At 44.8% G+C, this 18634-nt stretch overlaps 1 protein-coding gene across 1 annotated transcript; it reads left to right on the top strand.

The window, feature by feature from the left end:
- The first annotated feature begins 339 nt into the window (after positions 1–339).
- On the top strand, positions 340–18372 carry LOC138419531 (WD repeat-containing protein 87-like). Its single transcript, XM_069552408.1, has 5 exons — positions 340–447; positions 6952–9827; positions 11291–11553; positions 12233–17339; positions 17601–18372. The coding sequence occupies exons 1-5, from the start codon at positions 340–342 to the stop codon at positions 18370–18372; spliced, it is 9126 nt and encodes a 3041-aa protein (XP_069408509.1).
- Positions 18373–18634: the final 262 nt, after the last annotated feature.

The raw sequence follows: 18634 nt of genomic DNA, 5'->3' as shown, positions 1-18634 counted from the left end.
GCGGGCTTTTAATTGCAGCAGCTTCTCATTGCGGAGCGTGGGCTCAATAGTTATGGCACATGGGCTTTGTTGCTCCTTAGCTTGTGAAATCTTGGAGCACGGATGGAATCTGTGTCCCCTGCACTGGCAGGCAGATTCTTATCCACTGTACCACCAGGGAAGTCCTGGCCCCTATCTTTCTGAAATAAGAGCTTCTTCTGTTTCTAAAGGACTAATTTTGCTTCTGCCCTTCTCTAAGTTTCCCTGTTGCTCTTCTCTCTCTCAGTTTCCTTATTTTCCAGTCTCACATCAGACATTGTAATTCAGTCATTTTTGCTCCCACAGATTCTATAATCCAAGATGTCTTTTAAGTGCTGGGATATCACAAGAACGTCAACATCACCCAGACTTATTCCTGAGTGGAAGGACTTGAAACCCCTCTTAAAGGGCATCCTGAAGGATAAACAGGTGACGTATATGAGAGATACACGCATGGTGGGCTTCGACTAATTCTCTATCCCTGCCAGGGCAGCCTGTGGCAGAAGCAACATGTGATCCACTTTGGAAGGGCCCTCTCACAGCCCTAAACAACTCCCAAGTCTAGATTAATATGATAACATTAGTTATAATTAGAACATGTGCTGCAAAAACTAAACGAAAACCAGAAAATGGCCTTAAATGGATTAAACAAGCAGGAGGCATCTTTGTCTTACATGGTGTCAAAGAATCGTGTTCCTTTTTACTCCCTTTTTTACCTGTTTAGTATTCAGCTTAGTATCATAAGGGTACAAGATAGTTGCCACATTTCCAGCTTTAAATTAAAAGTAGGTAAAAGAGAGAAGGTCAGAGAGCACAGGGTTGTGCCAGCCTTGGTACCATGGTGCTACTCTGTTGTCACTGTTGTTCAAGTGCTCAGTCATGTCCAACTCTTTGTGGCCCCGTGGACTGTGTAGCACACCGGGCTTCCCTGTCCTTCACTATCTCCTGGGGTTTGCTCAAACTCACGCCCATTGAGTCAGTGATGCTATCTTACCATCTCATCCTCTGTCACCCACTTCTCCTTTTGCCTCAATCTTTCCCAGCATCAGGGTCTTTTCCAGTGAGTCAGCCCTTTACACCAGGTGGCCGAAGTGTTGGAGTGTCAGCGTCAGTACCGCTCTCCAGAATATCTGAGTCCATGATCACCTTAATCAAGTTCCAAGTTTTATTGAGATGGAAGGAGGAGGAAGAGCAAGGAGTGGGGATTGACACAGAGTAGGTAACAGTAGTGCCAGGTACAGACACACTGCTTGGGCTTAAGATATCCTTTTCTTTTAGAGTTCTTCTGTAGATGAGCAGTGACAGTGCTGAATGAGTGAGTAAATTATATTTGTACATGAAGTCTGGAAAGGAGGAGAGGAATGGTGATTAACTAAGGCATAAAGGGTGTGCTGCCGTCTATGGGGTCGCAGAGTCGGACATGACTGAAGCAACTTAGCAGCAGCAGCAGCAGCAAAGGGTGTGTAAATGAGGCTTCTGGTTCAATGAAGAGGGAATATCATGATCAGACACCATGATCCTCTCAACTCTGTGGCTGTCCCTGAATCATGCTTGAAGTTCTCCAGCTCTCTGTATTCTCTGAGAATATACAAAAATCTGACAGTGGGAATTTTAAGGAGGATAGAGATTCTGAGTTATGGATAATGGCTTCAGCACCGTTTCAAAGCCTCTGTGGATGTAGGCAGCAGGCATGATGGGCATTTTGAGTAAAGAAGTATTAATACTTGGAGTATAAAATGAAGCAGGGCAAAGGCTAACAGAGCTCTCCCAAGAGAATGCACTGGTCATAGCAAACACCCTCTTCCAACAACACAAGAGTTGAATCTACCCATGGACTTCATCAGATGGCCATACCAAAATCAGATTGATTATATTCTTTGCAGCCGAAGATGGAGAAGCTGTATACAGTCAGCAAAAACAAGACTGGGAGCAGACTGTGGCTCAGATCATGAACTCCTCATTGCAAAATTCAGACTTAAATTGAAGAAAGGGAAAACCATTTGATCATTCAGGTCATTTGAACATCCAGGTCATCATGACCTAAATCAAATCCCTTATGATTATACAGTGGAAGTGAGGAATAGATTCAAGGGATTAGATCTGATAGAGTGCCTGAAGAACTATGGACAGAGGTTCGTGACACTGTACCATCCCCAAGAAAAAGAAATGCAAAAAGGCAAAATGGTTGTCTGAGGAGGCCTTAAAAATAGCTGAGAAAAGAAGAGAAGCTAAAGGCAAAGAGAAAAGGAAAGATATACCCATCTGAATGCAGAGTTCCAAAGAATAGCAAGGAGAGGTAAGCAAGACTTCCTCAGTGATCAGTGCAAAGAAATAGAGGAAAACGATGGAATGGGAAAGACTAGAGATTTCTTCAAGAAAATTAGAGATACCAAGGGAATATTTCATGCAAATTTGGGCACAATAAAGGACAGGAACAGTATGGACCTAACAGAAGCAGAAGATATTAAGAAGAGGTGGCAAGAATACACAGAAGAACTATACCCAAAAAAAAAAAAAATCTTAATGACCCAGATAACCATGATGGTGTGATCACTCACCTAGAGCCAGACATCCTGGAATGTGAAGTCAAGAGGGCCTTAGGAACCATCATTATGAACAAAGCTAGTGGACATGATGGAATTCATGATGAATTCCGGCTGAGCTCTTTCAAATCCTAAAAGATGATGCTGTTAAAGTGCTGCACTCAGTATGCCAGCAAATTTGGAAAACTCAGCAGTGGCCACAGGACTGGAAAAGGTCAGTTTTCATTCCAATCCCAAAGAAAGGCAACGCCAAAGAATGTTCAAACTACCACACAATTGCACTTATTTCACACGCTAACAAAGTAATGCTCAAAATTCTCTAAGCCAGGCTTCAACAGTACATGAACTGAAAACTTCCAGATGTTCAAGCTGGATTTAGAAAAGGCAGAGGAACCAGAGATCAAATTGCCAACATCAGCTGGATTATAGAAAAAGCAAGAGAGTTCCAGAAAAATATCTATTTCTGCTTTATTGACTATGCCAAAGCCTTTGACTGTGTGGATCACAACAAACTGTGGGAAATTCTTCAAGAGATGGGAATACCAGACCGCCTTCCCTACCTCCTGAGAAATCTGTATGCAGTCAAGAAACAACAGTTAGAACTGGACATGGCACAACAGACTGGTTCTAAATTGGGAAAGGAGTACGTCAAGGCTGTATACTGTCACCCTGCTTATTTAACTTATATGCAGAGTACATCATGAGAAATGCTGGGTTGGATGAAGCACAAGCTGGAATCACGACTGCCAGGAGAAATATCAGTAACCTCAGATATGCAGATTACACCACCCTTATGGCAGAAAGTGAAGAGGCACTAAAGAACGTCTTGAAGAAAGAGAAAGAGCAGAGTGAAAAAGCTGGCTTAAAACTCAACATTCATAAAACTAAGATCCTGGCATCTGGTCCCATCACTTCATGGCAAATAGATGGGGAAACAGTGGAAACAGTGAGAGACTTTCTTTTCTTGGGCTCTAAAATCACTGCAGATGGTGAGTGCAATCATGAAATTAAAAGATGCTTGCTCCTTGAAAGAAAAGCTGTGACCAACCTAGACAGCATATTAAAAAGCAGAGACATTACTTTGCCAAGAAAAGTCCATCTAGTCAAAGCTATGGTTTTTCCAGTAGTCATGTATGGATGTAAGAATTGGACCATAAAGAAAGCTAAACAGTGAAGAATTGATGCTTTTGAACTGTGGTGTTGACAAAGACGCTTGAGAGTCCCTTGGACTGCAAGGAGATCCAACCAGTCCATCCTAAAGGAAATCAATCCTGAATATTCATTGGAAGGACTGATGCTGAAGCTGAAACTCCAATACTTTGGCCACCTGATGTGAAGATCTAACTCACTGGAAAAGACCCTGATGCTGGGAAAGACAGAGAAGGCAATGGCACCCCACTCCAGTACTCTTGCCTGGGAAATCCCATAGATGGAGGAGTCTGGTAGGCTACAGTCCATGGGGTCTTGAAGAGTCAGACACGACTGAGCAACTTCACTTTCACTTTTCACTTTCATGCACTGGAGAAGGAAATGGCAACCCACTCCAGTATTCTTGCCTGGAGAATCTCAGGGACAGGAGCCTGGTGGGCTGCCATCTATGGGGTCGCACAGAGTCAGACATGACTGATATGACTTAGCAGCAGCAGCTGGGAAAGATTGGAGGCAGGGGGAGAAGGAGACGACAGAGGATGAGATAGTTAGATGGCATCACCAACTCAATGGCCATGTGCTTGAGCAAGCTCCAGGAGTTGGTGATGGACAGGGAGGCCTGGCGTGCTGCAGTCCATGAGGTTGCAGAGTTGGACATGACTGAGTGGCTGAGCTGAACTGAACTGAACTTGAGTATTTCACTTGCCAGCCTAGGTGGTCATAGTCCACATTCTAATACAGAGAGACTTGGAGAGTTAAATTCATGGACGATTGTTCAAGAGGCAGGTATAGCATGAGTGTCTGCTAAGAGGGACTTCCAAAGTAAAGTTATTGAGCCTCAGCTTTGGTTAGAATGAGGAGTTCACATATGCTTGTTATAAGGATATCCTTATATAAATAAGGATATATATCCTAGGAAGATGCTACAGTCACTAGAAGGTAGTGTGTATTGTACCAGTAACATGTTGAAAAGAAACAAACTTCTCTTGAGAGATGCATGTGTGTGAAGTGTGTGCACATGTGCACACACACACACTCCACTGGGTCAGAATTCAGAATATTGGAGCTGAAGCACAGCTAACTCTGTGTTGTCAACAACATGTTTTCCATGGATGCCCATGAGAATAGTGAAGGAGGTGCATGCCACAAGGGTCTAGTTGTCACACATGGTGGGCATTCCACGTGTGTGAAGCATGAGTTTCCCAGAGGCTACATATCATGTCTGTGATTGTGACAGGAGTGGTCCTTTGGGTGCAGGCGGGAACTTAAAAGTTTTGGTCCAACTGTGACAGGGAGAGATATTTACCAAGGTTGAGTTCCTTTGTCATTCTCATATAGGATTGTATTTCTTTTGAAGATTTTGTTTTGTATAGTCATTTGTTAGAAGGCTCAGTAGTAAAGAATCTGCCTGTCAATGCAGGAGACAAGGAAGACATGGGTTCGATCCCTGGGTTGGGAAGATCCCCTGGAGGAGGAAATGACACCCCACTTCAGTATTGTTGCCAGGAAAATCCCATGGACAGAGGAGCCAGGCAGGCTACAGTCCATGGGGTTGCAATGAGTAGGACACAACTGAGCAACTGAGCATACGTACATACAAACATATAGTCATGTGTTAGTTGTTTGCTTAGCACCTGTTCCACTGGACTCTTATCTTTTAAGAGCTTAGCCCGTAACTCTTTTGCTTAGCATCATATCCCCAGTGTCTGTCACAAACATACCACCAGCCTTTCTCAAAGGTGGTACCTCATCTGACCCATAGGACACAGACAATGATTTGAGGGGCTATTTTCTCAGTTCTCTTAAGGATGGTACATAACTAGTAGCATTCCTGATGCATAGGGAAGAATTAATACCTATTATATAGAATAGATATGTTGGGGTGTTGGGGCTTACGTCTCTCACAGAACTTTGGTGAAGAAGGCTGGCAGATACTGTGATGAATTAGGATGCATTCTGAGGGTGAGGGAGGAGAGGATAGCTCCCCCAGTTGTGCTTTCTAGGAGGGTGAATAAATGTTGGTTAGTGAAAGAACAGATTACCACTAATCCCTCAATAAATATTCATTAAATGAATGAGTATGTGGGGATTCAACCCTCTTAGCTCAGGTCACTCCTCTCTCTCAGGTTGGTGAAAAGACAGAGGGTGATGTGAAAATGCTGAGTGACTGGACTGAGATTCTATGCCAAGAGTCTCACCATCCTGAGAGCAAACCTTTCATCTGCTTCTACTCCACTGATGACAACTATTTTGTTTCCTTAAACTGGGTGGAACTGTATTCAAAGCAAATGCAGGTAAAGTGACCTCATCCTTTTCCCTCTCATTTAAAAAAAAATTGTATTTATTTATTTGGCTGCACTGGGTCTTTGTTGCTGGGCTCAGCCTCTCTCCAGTTGTGATGAATGGGGGCTACTCTCCAGTTGCAGTGAGCGGCTTTCTCATTGAAGTGGCTTCTTTTGTCATGGAGCATGCACTCTAGTGCACGCACGTTTCAGTAGTCACGCTGCATAGGCCTACTAGTTGTGGCTTGTGGGCTCTATAGCACAGACTCAATATTTGTGGCACACAGGCTTAGCTGCCCCACGGCATGTGAATATTCCCAGGCCATGGAATGAACCCATGTCCCCTACATTGGTAGGCAAATTCTTAATCTCTGGACCCCCAGGGAAGGTCCCCTACCTCGTTCCTAATCCACTTTACATGCATCGTACTTAAACTGCCCTCATCTCAGGATGCTGAGGGTGATTCTAAGCTAGCTCATTGTAATACCCATCTCCGTATACCAATCTGACCTGGATGCAGTGATCCGTCTTCCTCTCTAGTCATCAGGTTGACAGAATTCACATTCTCCATAAAGTAGGCTAAAGGTCAAGAAAAGAGCCTTAAGAATAGTGCTTCTATCACACACCTGACTTCTAGCAACAGGAAACTCCCAAAGTCAAGCTATTCAGTCTTTTCTTAGACCCACAAGAGGGAAAAGGGATCTAAACATTCAACTTTTTTCTACCCCTCATTTAAAATTTTTATTTATTCAGCTGTGCCAGGTCTTAGCTGCAGCATGCAATCTTTGATCTTTGCTGGGGCATGTGGGATCTGGTTCCGTGACCAGGGATCAAATTCAGGCCCTCTGCATTGGGAGCACAAGCCTTAGCCACTGGCCCACCAGGGAGATCCATTTACCCTTCACATTGGGGAGTAGCCTTCCTCCATGGTGAAGCTTTCATCTCTCATCCTATTCTAGGCAGTACTCTGGATACAGAAGAAAGCTGCAGAAATGGAAGGAGTGATAAAAAAGATAAAGTTCCATGTGATGGCTCAGGTGCCACCCATCCAAGCAATGGTCCACATAGCTCCCTATCACATGTTAATTGCTTACTGTGATGACATGTGCCTGTGGCTCTTTGGGGATCACCATCAAGGGTTCATATCTCTGGGTATGGTCCCCTGTCGTTTCTCCATCAGCTGCCTCAGCTATGACTCAGAAACTGAGATGCTTCTCTCTGGTACCCTGGGGGCTGTGGTCACCTGGTTTATCTTGCCAAATGGCAGGGGCCTGCAAATGGCCCAAACTGTGCCTATGCCTGGTGGTGAGCTTGTTCAGGGCTTTTCCCTGAATGGCCCCCCAGGCTTCCTGGTGGCTCATTGTGAGAATAAGCTGAGAGTCTTCACCCACCAAGGTCAGGGCCAGCTGGAAGAGGTGAAGAAGTTCACTCCTATCAACAGTGGCTCCACCATCACCTGCTCCTTCACTTGTTTATCTCAGGGCTACTTCTATGTTGGAAACAAGGATGGAGAAATCCATGCCTGGGGTCTAGACAGAGGAAACTTCCTCCACAGCTTCCAGGCTCATTCCTCATCAGTGATATGTATCCAAAGCCGGTCAGAGACCTATACCTTACTAACAGCGGGTGGTGAAGGTGTAGTGAAGGAATGGAACCTTGCCTTTGGGAACTTGCTGCGGCAGCTGGACATTGACAAGAACATGCAGAGACTGCAGTTCATTGATAATAGCACCTTTTTCTGCCAGACTAACCACAATTTCTCATTGTATCACCTGCGCTGCTTTTATAGCCTCTTCAATGTCTGTGGTTCTGCTCCCCAGGAGGTGCGGCGGGTCTGCTGTGGCCATAATTGGACTCGGATCCTATGTGCCACTAAGGACGGTCTGTTGCGATTCTTATCTCCAGTAACGGGAGATCTCCTGGTTATCACCTGGCCTCTACTTATCATGGATAAGGCTGTGGCTTGGGCCTATGACTCACACAGAGAGGAGCTCTTTGTGGCAACAGATGGTTCAGAGGTGCTGGTGTTTGACGCAACACGCTCTCCTTGCACAGCCAAGTATCTTATGTGTCCTTCAGTAAACCCTGGGGATAGAGTCAGATGCCTGGCCTATGGGCACTACCATTTGGGTAAGGGCCTTGTAGGACTGATGTTCAGTGGGCATGACAGCGGCACTGTGAGAATCCTCTCCCACTACAGTTGTGCCCGAGTAGCAAAGATTCTTCACTCTGGGGCAGTCCTGGCATTGTCTACCCTGGAGGGTCCCCAGGAGTACTCCTTGGTCTGTTCTTATGGCATGGATAATATTGTATACCTCACAGAAGCTGTGCTGCAGGGGAACAGGGTAGTCCTGCAGCCTGTCAGCAAAATTATCTGTGTTTGGCCCCTAAAACACGTGATACTCTTGCCAGGTTCTGTGGGTGCCATCACTGAGAACCACCACTGGCATCTCTGGAGTTATCAGAACTTCCTGACATCTCCAGGATCAAAGCAGAGATCTGACTTTAAAGAGACAGAATGCCTGCACCGGTGTGCCATCACTTCATTTGATGTCTGCCTTTCCCTGAAACTTTTTGTCACAGGGGACACTGGCGGCTTAGTCCGGATCTGGGACTTCCATGGGAAACTCATAAGTGAGTTGGACTCTGCGTTACATTTTGGCCCACTCTGCTTTGCCAATGACCGGGGTGACCTGCTTTTGACTTTCAACCAGAGTCTTTACCTGGTATCCTGCTTAAAACTGCTCCCTCCAGCCCAGCTGATTCACCTTACTCTCCTGAACAATGCAGATGACATACAAGAAGCCCCAAAACCCTTCCTGCCTAGCTTCTTCTTTTCATTCGAAAAAGTATTTGTACCCAAATTTGTCTACTTTGGTCAAGGGTTGCAGGAATTACGGGGGCTAGAGGCCCTTGTTAACAAGCGGATGATTGCCTTTGACCATACTGTGCCCCATGTTGTGGAGGAAGAGAGGCCTAAGTCCTCTGTGATGCAGGAGGGACCCACATTGCATTTTTTGGAAGATAAGTATATTGATTTTCCTATTCTTACTCCCAAGCGTGATCGTCCCCCATTCGTGGTTCCTCCTCAGTTGCGACTGGGTGGCTGGGATGGGTTGAAACCTTACCAGATATTACGGTGTTTCTTTGGTCAAGGGCGGCCTTGGCCCTTTCCTCCAGATGGCTACATCCCCAACTCAGTGATCCGTGCCCGTCTTTGGCCTGAAGGTACCCCCGTCTTCTTGCATTGTGATCTCCACTCATCCTACCAAGATAAGGACTGGGACATGACTGGACTGAGCAGAAGTCAGGCACTGTCACCTGTGACTTCAATAAAACAGAAAATCTCAAAGAGGAAACCAGACCGAAAACCCACGCTGGGAAAACAAACTTTCTTTGATATTCTTGTAAACTTGGCCAGTCAAAATTGGATGGGAAGAAAACTGGATGAAGGACTTATCAATACTATAATTGAGACCATCCTCAACCTCACAGTTTACTGTTCTATAGAGCAATACAAGACGTATATCAGTATCCTGGCACAGATTTTTGCCTCCCATCAAGTATCTCCAAGGTGGCATTCTGAAACTGCTTGTCGCCTCATGGAAGACACAACTCATTCCAATCCAGAGGTCCGGGAGACAGCCTGGGAGGGACTGGAGAAGCTAGGCTTCATGAGCCGTCTCTTTGCGATTCCCCTGGCTGTGGGATTGATGGACAGTGATAAAAATGTGCGGGCTAAGGCCTTATACCTTATGGTAAGAGTCACAGGCATCCAAACTAAGAGCATGCTGATAGCTCTACTGAAGAGACGAGACACTCTCCAGGAAATGCAGTAAGTCAGTAACCTTATCCCCTTCTGTTCCTTCTGGCTCCTAACCTTCAAAATCTGACGCTTCTTTTCCTTTTCCCACAACTTTTTCTGTTCTTTTCCTCTGCCTGTGTTCTTTGTTTCTCTTTGCTTTCCCCCCACACACTGTCTATCCCTTACTGACTTTAAAAAAAAAAAAAGCACAACATGAGAGTCAGGAGTTAAGTTTTATTTGGGCAAAATGAGGATCATAGCTCAGGCTATGACCGCATTTCAGATATTTCTGAGAAAATGCTCCAAAGAGATGGGGGTGGGGGGGAGGTGTGCAGGGGGAGGTCAATATATATGTGATTTTGGTGAAGGCGGAGTTCATACAATCAAGTGCCTATTTTTGCAGAAGGTTTCTGCTAGTCACAAGGAGCAAATGTCACCATGAAGGAATCTGGTGCTTTTCTAGATATGAGGAGATGCAAGAATTGGGCTCATACATTAAAAAGAATGAAATAATGCCATCTGCAGCAATATTGATGGACCTAGCGAGTGTCACACTGAATGAAGTAAATCAGACAGAGAAGGAGAAATATCATATGACATCCCTTATATGTGGAATCTAAAAAGAAATGATACAAATGATCTTACAAAACAGAAAGAGACTCACAGACTTAGAAAATGAACTTACGGTTGCCAGGTGGAAAAGATAGTTAGGGAGTTTGGGATGGTCATGTACACACTGCTGTATTTAAAATGGATAACTAAAGAGGACCTATTGTATAGCACATGGAACTCTGCTCAATGTTATGTGGCAGTCTGAATGGGAGGGGGTTTGGGGAAGAATGGATACATGTATATGTATGACTGAGTCCCTTTGCTGTTCACCTGAAACTATCACAACATTGTTAATTGGCTATATCCCAATAAAAAATTAAAAGTTCAAAAAAGAAAAAAAAAAAAAAGGAATTGGGCACATAAAATCAGTTCCTGAAAATATCTAACCATCTAAAGGTCTGTTCTGCCAGTTTTTCCAGAGCAGACTGCCTTATTCCTGATCTCCACCTCCTGAACACAGTTCAGGGTGTGTTGATGGTCAACAACCACATTTGCACATGACTTAATCCTTGTAGAGGCAGATGGCAAATGTCCTTGGCAAGTGGCAATTTGTAGCTGAAACCCTCTTTTTCTGTCCATTGAGTAGCCTGCTCTTCCATCATTTCCTTAAGATTCTTCGAGACTCAAGTCCCCAAATCACCCAACTAAAGAAGCATCTTGGGTCACTCTGACTACTCTATTCCTTACTGTTGTAGATTTTTACCTCTTTATCCATCTTTTACCTTGAACTACTCTGTCCTAGATGGTTACTTTAGCCCTGCCTCTTCCACTATCCTTAAGCCACTACCTCCTTTTCTCTTCTTCCTTCTTCTCCTCCTTTTCCTCTAATTTGGTTTTATTGATGGCTGGGTATAATCCTTGTTTTACCTTGACTTTTGTAGGGAAGACTTTATTGGAGAAATCTCTCTGGACCAGCTGCTAGGAATTCAACCTAGTGGTATCCAGTACCTGCTTACTCAGGTGGAACAGCGGTTAAATGAGAACCTGACCTTGTCACACAGAGAGGAGAAACCTCCTTTGCTTTTAGTTATATCAAGGGATCGTGAACTTGATGAAAAAACACTCAAAATTTGGTCAGAACCTGCAAAGATCGCCAAACCAGATCAAAGAATGACACGTGTTACAGCAAAGAGCAAAAATCTCAGTATGTATGGGGTAACATATTGGGTATATTTGGGGCCCACTTTAGGGCACCAAAAGGCAGGGTCAATAAGCCCAAGTTATATAAAAAGACACCAGTGGTGACAGACTTAAGAAAGGACTCTTTCACAGAAAGTAACCTTTCTGGGAAAGACCTACGCCATAACAAATTTGTTTTTATTGTTTAGTCACTAAGTTGTGTGTGACTCTTTTGCGACCCCATAGACTATAGCCTGCCAAGGTCTTCTGTCCATGGGATCTCCCAGGCAAGAATACTGGAGTGGGTTGCCATTTCCTTCTCCAGGAGATCTTCCCACAACAAATATCAAGGTCTCATTTCTTTGTGCTGTGCTGTCCTAACTCACTTCAGTCCTGTCCAACTCTTTGGGACCCTATGGACTGTAGCTTGCCAGGCTCCTCTGTCCATGGGATTTCCCAAGCAAGAATACTGGAGTGAGCTGCCATTTCCTTCTTTGGGGGTCTTCCCACAACAAATACCAAGTCTTATTTCTTTAGGGATATGGAAATTGGGATAAAAGAGCAGGCACTTCTGGGCCATAAAGCTTTTGTCGTCTGTACTTTTTGTTACCTTTTACAGTAGTTCATTGAACTAGGTGTGTCAGAGGATCTCACTCAGGACTTCTGTGTTTTTCTCAATTACTTTTCTCCCAATATCTCTGCAGTTAAAAAGGACATGAAAATTTCCAGGAAGCAGGGAGAGACAGAATTGAGCCCTGTGTTGGTGACTTTAGAGCATGAAGGTGAACAGAGAGAAGCCAAGGAATCAGATCAAATTGACATTCAGGATGTTGCCTCAGAGCCAGAGCTGTCGCTAAGTACTCTCAGCCCAGTCACATCCAAAGAGGATGCTGAATCAAAGGAGGTTGTGTTGGAGGCCAAAAAAGTCACAGAACTCACAAAAGCCTTGGAGATCAAAAAAGCAGTGAAGGCCAGAGAGGCAGTGGAGGCCATGGGAGTTATGAAGGCTATAGATCAACAGTACATGAGAGATTATGGAAAAGTGATCCCTGAAGCACAGAGACAAGAACACCTGAAAAAGCTCTGGGAAAGAGCAATGAAAAAAACCCATCACAAAGTAAGTGTGAAGTTGAAAGAGAAGAGAAAATTGAAGGAAATTCCAGAAACAACTGCAGAAGAGCCCAAGAAAGAAGTTATACAGGTTGCTGAGCAAGAAGATGATGCAACAAAGGTATTTAGAAAGGATGGTCGTGGTTTGTCTGGGATCCCTGGCCGCATGACCAGATCAGAAACCAGATCTTGGCGGGATGACATTTGCAATCTTGTGACCTCAAGGATAGCAAGTTCCAATCCAGGAATGTTAAGGGATCTGAGTCAAGAGTTGGTGAACTGGGCTCAGGCAATCCTTGCTCCCCAAGAGCCCAGCTGGGATCTCTTCCAGGAGATTTGTCCTCTTTTAAAGGACTCATCAGAACTGGATGACATGGAGATGGAAGAAACACCTATTGTAACAGAAGGGGTTACAGAGGTTGTCAAGGAAGAAAAGACAGTAGGACTCGGAGAACAAGAACAAAGAGCTAAAAAAATGTTAAAGAAAGGCAAGGTGTCTTCTAAAGTCAAGAAAAAGAAAGTTGCTTACTTAGATGATCACCAAGTATCAGACAAAATGAGATTCCAAAAAGTAAAGATACTAGCTATGCAAAAAGGGAAAATAATTGGGGAAGCAAGAAAACTGAGTAAGCAGGATTTGAAATTAATGCAGGGAAAAGAGAAACTGACCAAGGACAAGAAATCGATCCTTCAAAAAGAAAAAAGAGCTGAGGAGGAAGAAATATCACCCATCTCACAAAAGAAGTTAACCAAGGCAGAGCAGAAGTTAGTCCAAGGAGAAAAGAAGGGAACTGGGAAAGAAGAGGAACTGCTAGGAAAAGGAAAGAGGGTGAACTGGGAGAGGGGAAAGGTCACCCGGGGACAAAGGACATGGTACTCGGAGAAGGTTACGCTGGACCACAAAGAAGGTAGGCAGGCCCAGGAAGAAGGGTTGCCTGCCTGGGAGGAGAGGAAGTTGCTCCATGAAGAGGAGGAGCTGATGGAGGAAGAGGAGGAGCTGATGGAGGAAGAGGAGGAGCTGATGGAGGAAGAGGAGGAGCTGATGGAGGAAGAGGAGGAGCTGATGGAGGAAGAGGAGGAGCTGATGGAAGAAGAGGAGGAGCTGATGGAGGAAGAGGAGGAGTTGAGTGAGGAAGATGAAGAGCTGAGAAAGGAATTGGAGGTGCTGGGTGAGGAACTGGAGAAGCTAGTTGAGGCACTGGGGGACCTCAATGAGGAACTAGAGGAACTGGGTGAGGAAGAGGAGGCGCTGACCCAGAAGGAGGAAATAATCCAGAACCTAGAGAAACAAATTGAAAAAATGATGAAAAGCTATCGCAAAATGAAGAAACAAATGGGGGAAACGGAGAAATATGATAAGGAAGAGGCATGGGAAAGGGAAAAATTGGCCCAGGAAGAGGAACATTTGTCTAAAGAAGAGGAAAGACTGTCTGGGGAAGAGGGAAAATGGACATTAAAAAGACACAGCTTGGTAAAGCAAGAGATGAAATTGATCCGAGAAAAGAAGAAATCGTTCATGATAGAGAAGAAAGAGGCCCGTAAAAAGAAACAAATCCAAGAAAAGGAAAAGCAAGTTGAGAAACCGGAGAACGTAGACCAGGAGAGGCAGGCTAAGGAAAAGGAGGAAGATGCCAAGGACAAGCAATTAGCCAGGAAAAGACAGAAACTAAGCCAAAAAGAGGAGGAAATGTTTGGAGAAAAGGAAAAACTGTCACAACAAGAAGTTAAACAGATCCAGAAAAAGGCAAGCAAAGCTTGGGAAAAGGAGGGAGGGACCCAGAAAGTGGAGAAAATAACTAAGAAAAAGAGACGACAGATCTCAGGGAAAAACTTGGATCTAGGAGAGAAGGGAGAGGCTAGGGAAATGGAGAAACTGTCACTGAAAGAAGAGAAACAGGCCCAGGAAGGAAAGAGACAGGATCAGAAAAAGGAAAAATTGACTCCCAAAGTAGAGGAAGCAGCTGAGGAAAAAACCCAACTAGTCAGAGAAAAAATGAAACTGGTCTCAAAAGAGAAAAGTAGAGAGAAAATTGAGAAAGTGTCCCCCAAAGAAGAGAAATGGGTCATGGAAAAAGAGGACAAAACCAGCAAGGAAAAAAAACAATGGGCCCAAGAAAGAAAACTAGCCCTACCAGAGGAGAAACAGGCCCAGAAAGAGAGAATATGGGGTCAGAAAGAGAGTGAGCGAATAAAACAATGGGCCTGGAGAAAAGAGAAATTGTCCCAAGAAGAGAAGAAACAAGCCGGTGAAATGGACAAAAAGTCCCAGCAAAGACAGGCAAGGGCTTTAGAGAAAAGACTGACTCAGGAAGACAGTATTATGGGCAAGGAAGAGAGGCACATTGCCAAGAAAGAAAGGGCAATAGCCAGGGAAGGAATTGGTGTAACTAAGAGAAAGGAAAAAGCAACTCAAGAAGAGAAAGAAACTATTGAAGAAGAGGGGAAACTGGCCTATGACGTTAGGGCCAAGGAGATGGGTGTTGCTAAGGAAGAAAATAAAAGAATCCAAGAGGAGAGTATACAGGGAATGAGGAAACTGGATATGGGGATGGGGATTAGTTCTGAAGGAAGAGAGACTAGTTCCAGAGAAAAAGATATAAGGAAGAAAGAGAGTCACCTGATGCGGATCCTGGTTAAAATAATTAGAGAAATGAATAAAGTGCCATTGAAAGAAACAGGAATACCTGAGGAAGATCAATTGTTTTCTATGGGAATGAGTGAAACTGATGGCCAGAGGTGGGAATTTTCTAAAGAACCAGAGGAAATAACCAGAGAAGAGAAGCAGCTGGTTCAGAGAGAGAGAAAACTAGAAGACGACAGACTAGCTACTGAAGAGAGAATACTGACTGATGAAGAGGGCTTGGAGGAAGACCAAAGGTTATTAGAGAAGGTCCAGGAAAATATACTATTAGATAAAACCCAGGTAGACAGTATGTTGAAAGAGGCTCAGCAGCAAAATCTGTTAGGAGAAAAGCAGCTGAAGAAGCTTCTAAAGATAATCAAGGAGAAGAAACCAGAAAAGACCCAGGTAAAGTGGTTATTAGAGAATATCAGAGACATACTATTCGAAGGCTTATCAGAGAGTTTGTTAGAGAAGGAAGTGGAAGCTCCAACTAAGAAGAGGATAGATGAGGAGAGGCTCATTGAAGGAGAGGAGGAGGAGGAGATTCTGCCCAAGAAAGAGAAAAGGAAACACCTGATGAAGAAGAAGGAAAAGAAAGTAAGCCTGAGTGAAGAGGAATTGGAGGAGAGTTTGGCTGGGAAGCATAAGAAAAAGAGTTCAACCCAAATAAGGAAAAAGGAAAAGAAACTGACTCAGGAGAAAGAGAAGCTGCATAAGAAGGTAAAAGAGGGCCCACATGAGGAAGAGATGGAGCTCTTCAGCAAGGAGGAAGGTGGGGACCCACACATGGAGGAGGAGGAGGACCTCAGTGAGGAGGAGGAGAGCCAAAGTGAGGAGAATCTGAGTGAAGAGGAAGAGGGCCTGAGTGAGGAGGAGAGTCTGAGTGAAGAGGAAGAGGAGGGCCTGAGTGAAGGAGAGGAGGGCCTGAGTGAGGAGGAAGAGGGCCTGAGTGAGGAGGAGAAGAGCCCGAGTGAGAAAGAGAAGAGTCTGAGTAAGAAAGAGAAGGCTCTGCGTGAGAAGAAGAGTCTGAGTGAGAAAGAGGAGAAAGAAGAAAAAATGGAGAAGGCAGAGAAAAAAGAGGAGGAAAAGAAGGCAAGACAGAAGGATGAGGAGAGTATGAGTAAAGAGAAGGAACAGCCAAGAAAACTTACAGAGGCAATGCTCCCAATAAAGCAGAGAGTATGGAAAACAGAGCTCCCAAAGGAAGGAGTGAACTTATCGAAGCCAGCGACAGTAAGTGAGGTTCTTGCTGAGAAAAGGGAAGACACAGCTAAAGAAGAAATGGCTCCTAAAAGAGACAGATTGCTTTATGGACAGGTAAGTCCCACAGTTAGGGATAAGACTATGTGGCCAACAATTATGAAGAGCCCTCTCGAAACACCATTTCCTGTAGCCCTGGGAAAAGAAAAGGGAATGGTCCTGAAAGTGTTAGGGCATCATTTCGATTTGGAAGGACAGGAAAGTCAACTTCTTAAAGCATACCCTGTGACAACATCATGGGGAAGACAAGAGGATGTGCTCTTGGAGAAAGGCAGGGGCATGTTTTTACAAGTCATGGGAATGGAGACACAGACCCCAAAAGGCCTCCACAAGCCAAAGTCTCACTTACTTGAAATTATCAGAGAATCACAGAAACCTAAACGCAGGCCCAAAGATGGCACCTTGAAGTGGTTCTTAAAGTCTCAGGATTCTCAAAAGGGCAAGACTGAGGGCCAGGCCCCTGCCCCTGCCCCAACCACAGCCCTGTACCCATCCCTTACCTCTATGCCAGCTAAAAGGCTTGATTCCCCAGATGAGGACTGGATTAGTAATGTCTTAGTAAGACTGGAAGCAGGAGAACAACTTTCAAGGGACAGTTTCCATAGACTGAGCCAACTCCTCAAGCACCTCACTTCAAAGGGATATTTGAAACAAACACATCTGTACAGTCTTAAAGCTGTGGCTAAACGCCTCCAGCAGAACCTACAGGGAGGTCACAGAGATATATCACGATGCTATAAAGATGCTTTGAGCCCAGTATACATAAAAGCGATCCCTCCAATCAGAAGGAAAGAAATGGAGAGTTGGGGAGAGCCATTCCCTATCCATGAGCCAGTGTTACTGTCAGCTACTAACAGGACTCAGACCACACAGGATCTCAGCTGGCATCCCTTAGCTGAGTCTTATAGGAAGGAGCAGGAACAGCAGTTATCCACTGCTGTCAAGAAGGTAAAGCACCTTTATCAAACCAGAAAGGGTGTTCCTACAGCCTTCTATCCCTCTATGGATAAAGAGTCCTTGGACATCCGAGCCTTGGGGAGAAGAAGTGAGCTCCCCACATTTCACAAAGCAAAGTCCCGGCCCATCCCTACATCAGCGTTACCATCAATGACCTACAGGGTTCAAGATCCAAAGGCTCTAACTTGGCTTCTTTTAGGAGAGCCTTACAGGAGTGCACGGGCACAGCAGTTATCCCATGTTCTCCAAGAGATGGGAATGCAACACTTTCATGCTGCCACAAGAGATATTTTCACAGGTGCCCATGCTTCTGTGGGAAAACAAACTCTGGCACTGATGTTTCAGAATGATCTCAGGGCTCTGAAGGGTGAAGGTAGGGCCCTCAAGCTGCCCCAGCTGGAAAAGAAGGCACAGCCTGTCTCTAAAGACAAGGAAGAGCTCCCCCAATGGGAGACGTTTGTGGCCTTGTACCATGTTCTGCGGATGTTGCAGAAGCGATATGCGAGAGACAGTGCTGCGTGGATGGAACAGTTTAAACGTCTCATGGACTTGTACCAGCTCAAGTCCCCCCGAATCCAGAGGCTGCTACTGGAGTTGCTATGGGGAAAGAGACTCCAACCACAACAGATCATCTACGAAGACACTGCAAGGATCAAGGAGTTGGTGCCTGGTGAACGGTTACTCTCTGACCTGTTGTGTGGTAGTTCTCGTACCCCTGCAGGTCCCCTTGGGTTCCAGAATGTTGTACCCTTGCCTGGGCAAAACAGAGTGCATACTATTCAACCAACGGGCATTGCCCAGTATGGATTCTTAGAACTTGCCTGGAAAAGGCTACCAAGGGTCAATCCTTACCGTAGGGAGAGGCTGCCCAACATCCCTACCCCCACTCTCTGATTTGGTTGACTATTAAGATTCTGGGGTCTTACTGGAAAATAAGACCCAGCCACAAGTTTTAAGCCTCCTTACCTGGTACCCACTTTAAGGTGAGGATAGACATGGACTCCTTTTCATTCAGCTCCAGAAACCTATTAACACATACTAAATAAAATGACATTTCTCATTTGTAACAAATTTGTTATTCAGTCGCTAAGTTGTGTCCAACTCTTTGAGACCCCATGGACTGCAGCACTCCAGGCCTCCTTGTCCATCACTATCT

This window comes from Ovis canadensis, chromosome 14, assembly GCF_042477335.2.
Source record: "Ovis canadensis isolate MfBH-ARS-UI-01 breed Bighorn chromosome 14, ARS-UI_OviCan_v2, whole genome shotgun sequence".
Taxonomy (NCBI): domain Eukaryota; kingdom Metazoa; phylum Chordata; class Mammalia; order Artiodactyla; family Bovidae; genus Ovis; species Ovis canadensis.
Note: the sequence above shows the minus strand (reverse complement) of the source record. Positions and strands in the feature narration are given on the sequence as shown.

Bases quoted from the DNA above. Each gene is read 5' to 3' on its own strand.
- LOC138419531 (XM_069552408.1), top strand. From the start codon at position 340: ATGTCTTTTAAGTGCTGGGATATCACAAGAACGTCAACATCACCCAGA. The intron at 448-6,951 runs GTGACGTATATG...ATCCTATTCTAG, and splicing joins GCATCCTGAAGGATAAACAG to GCAGTACTCTGGATACAGAA. The intron at 11,554-12,232 runs GTATGTATGGGG...ATATCTCTGCAG, and splicing joins AGCAAAGAGCAAAAATCTCA to TTAAAAAGGACATGAAAATT.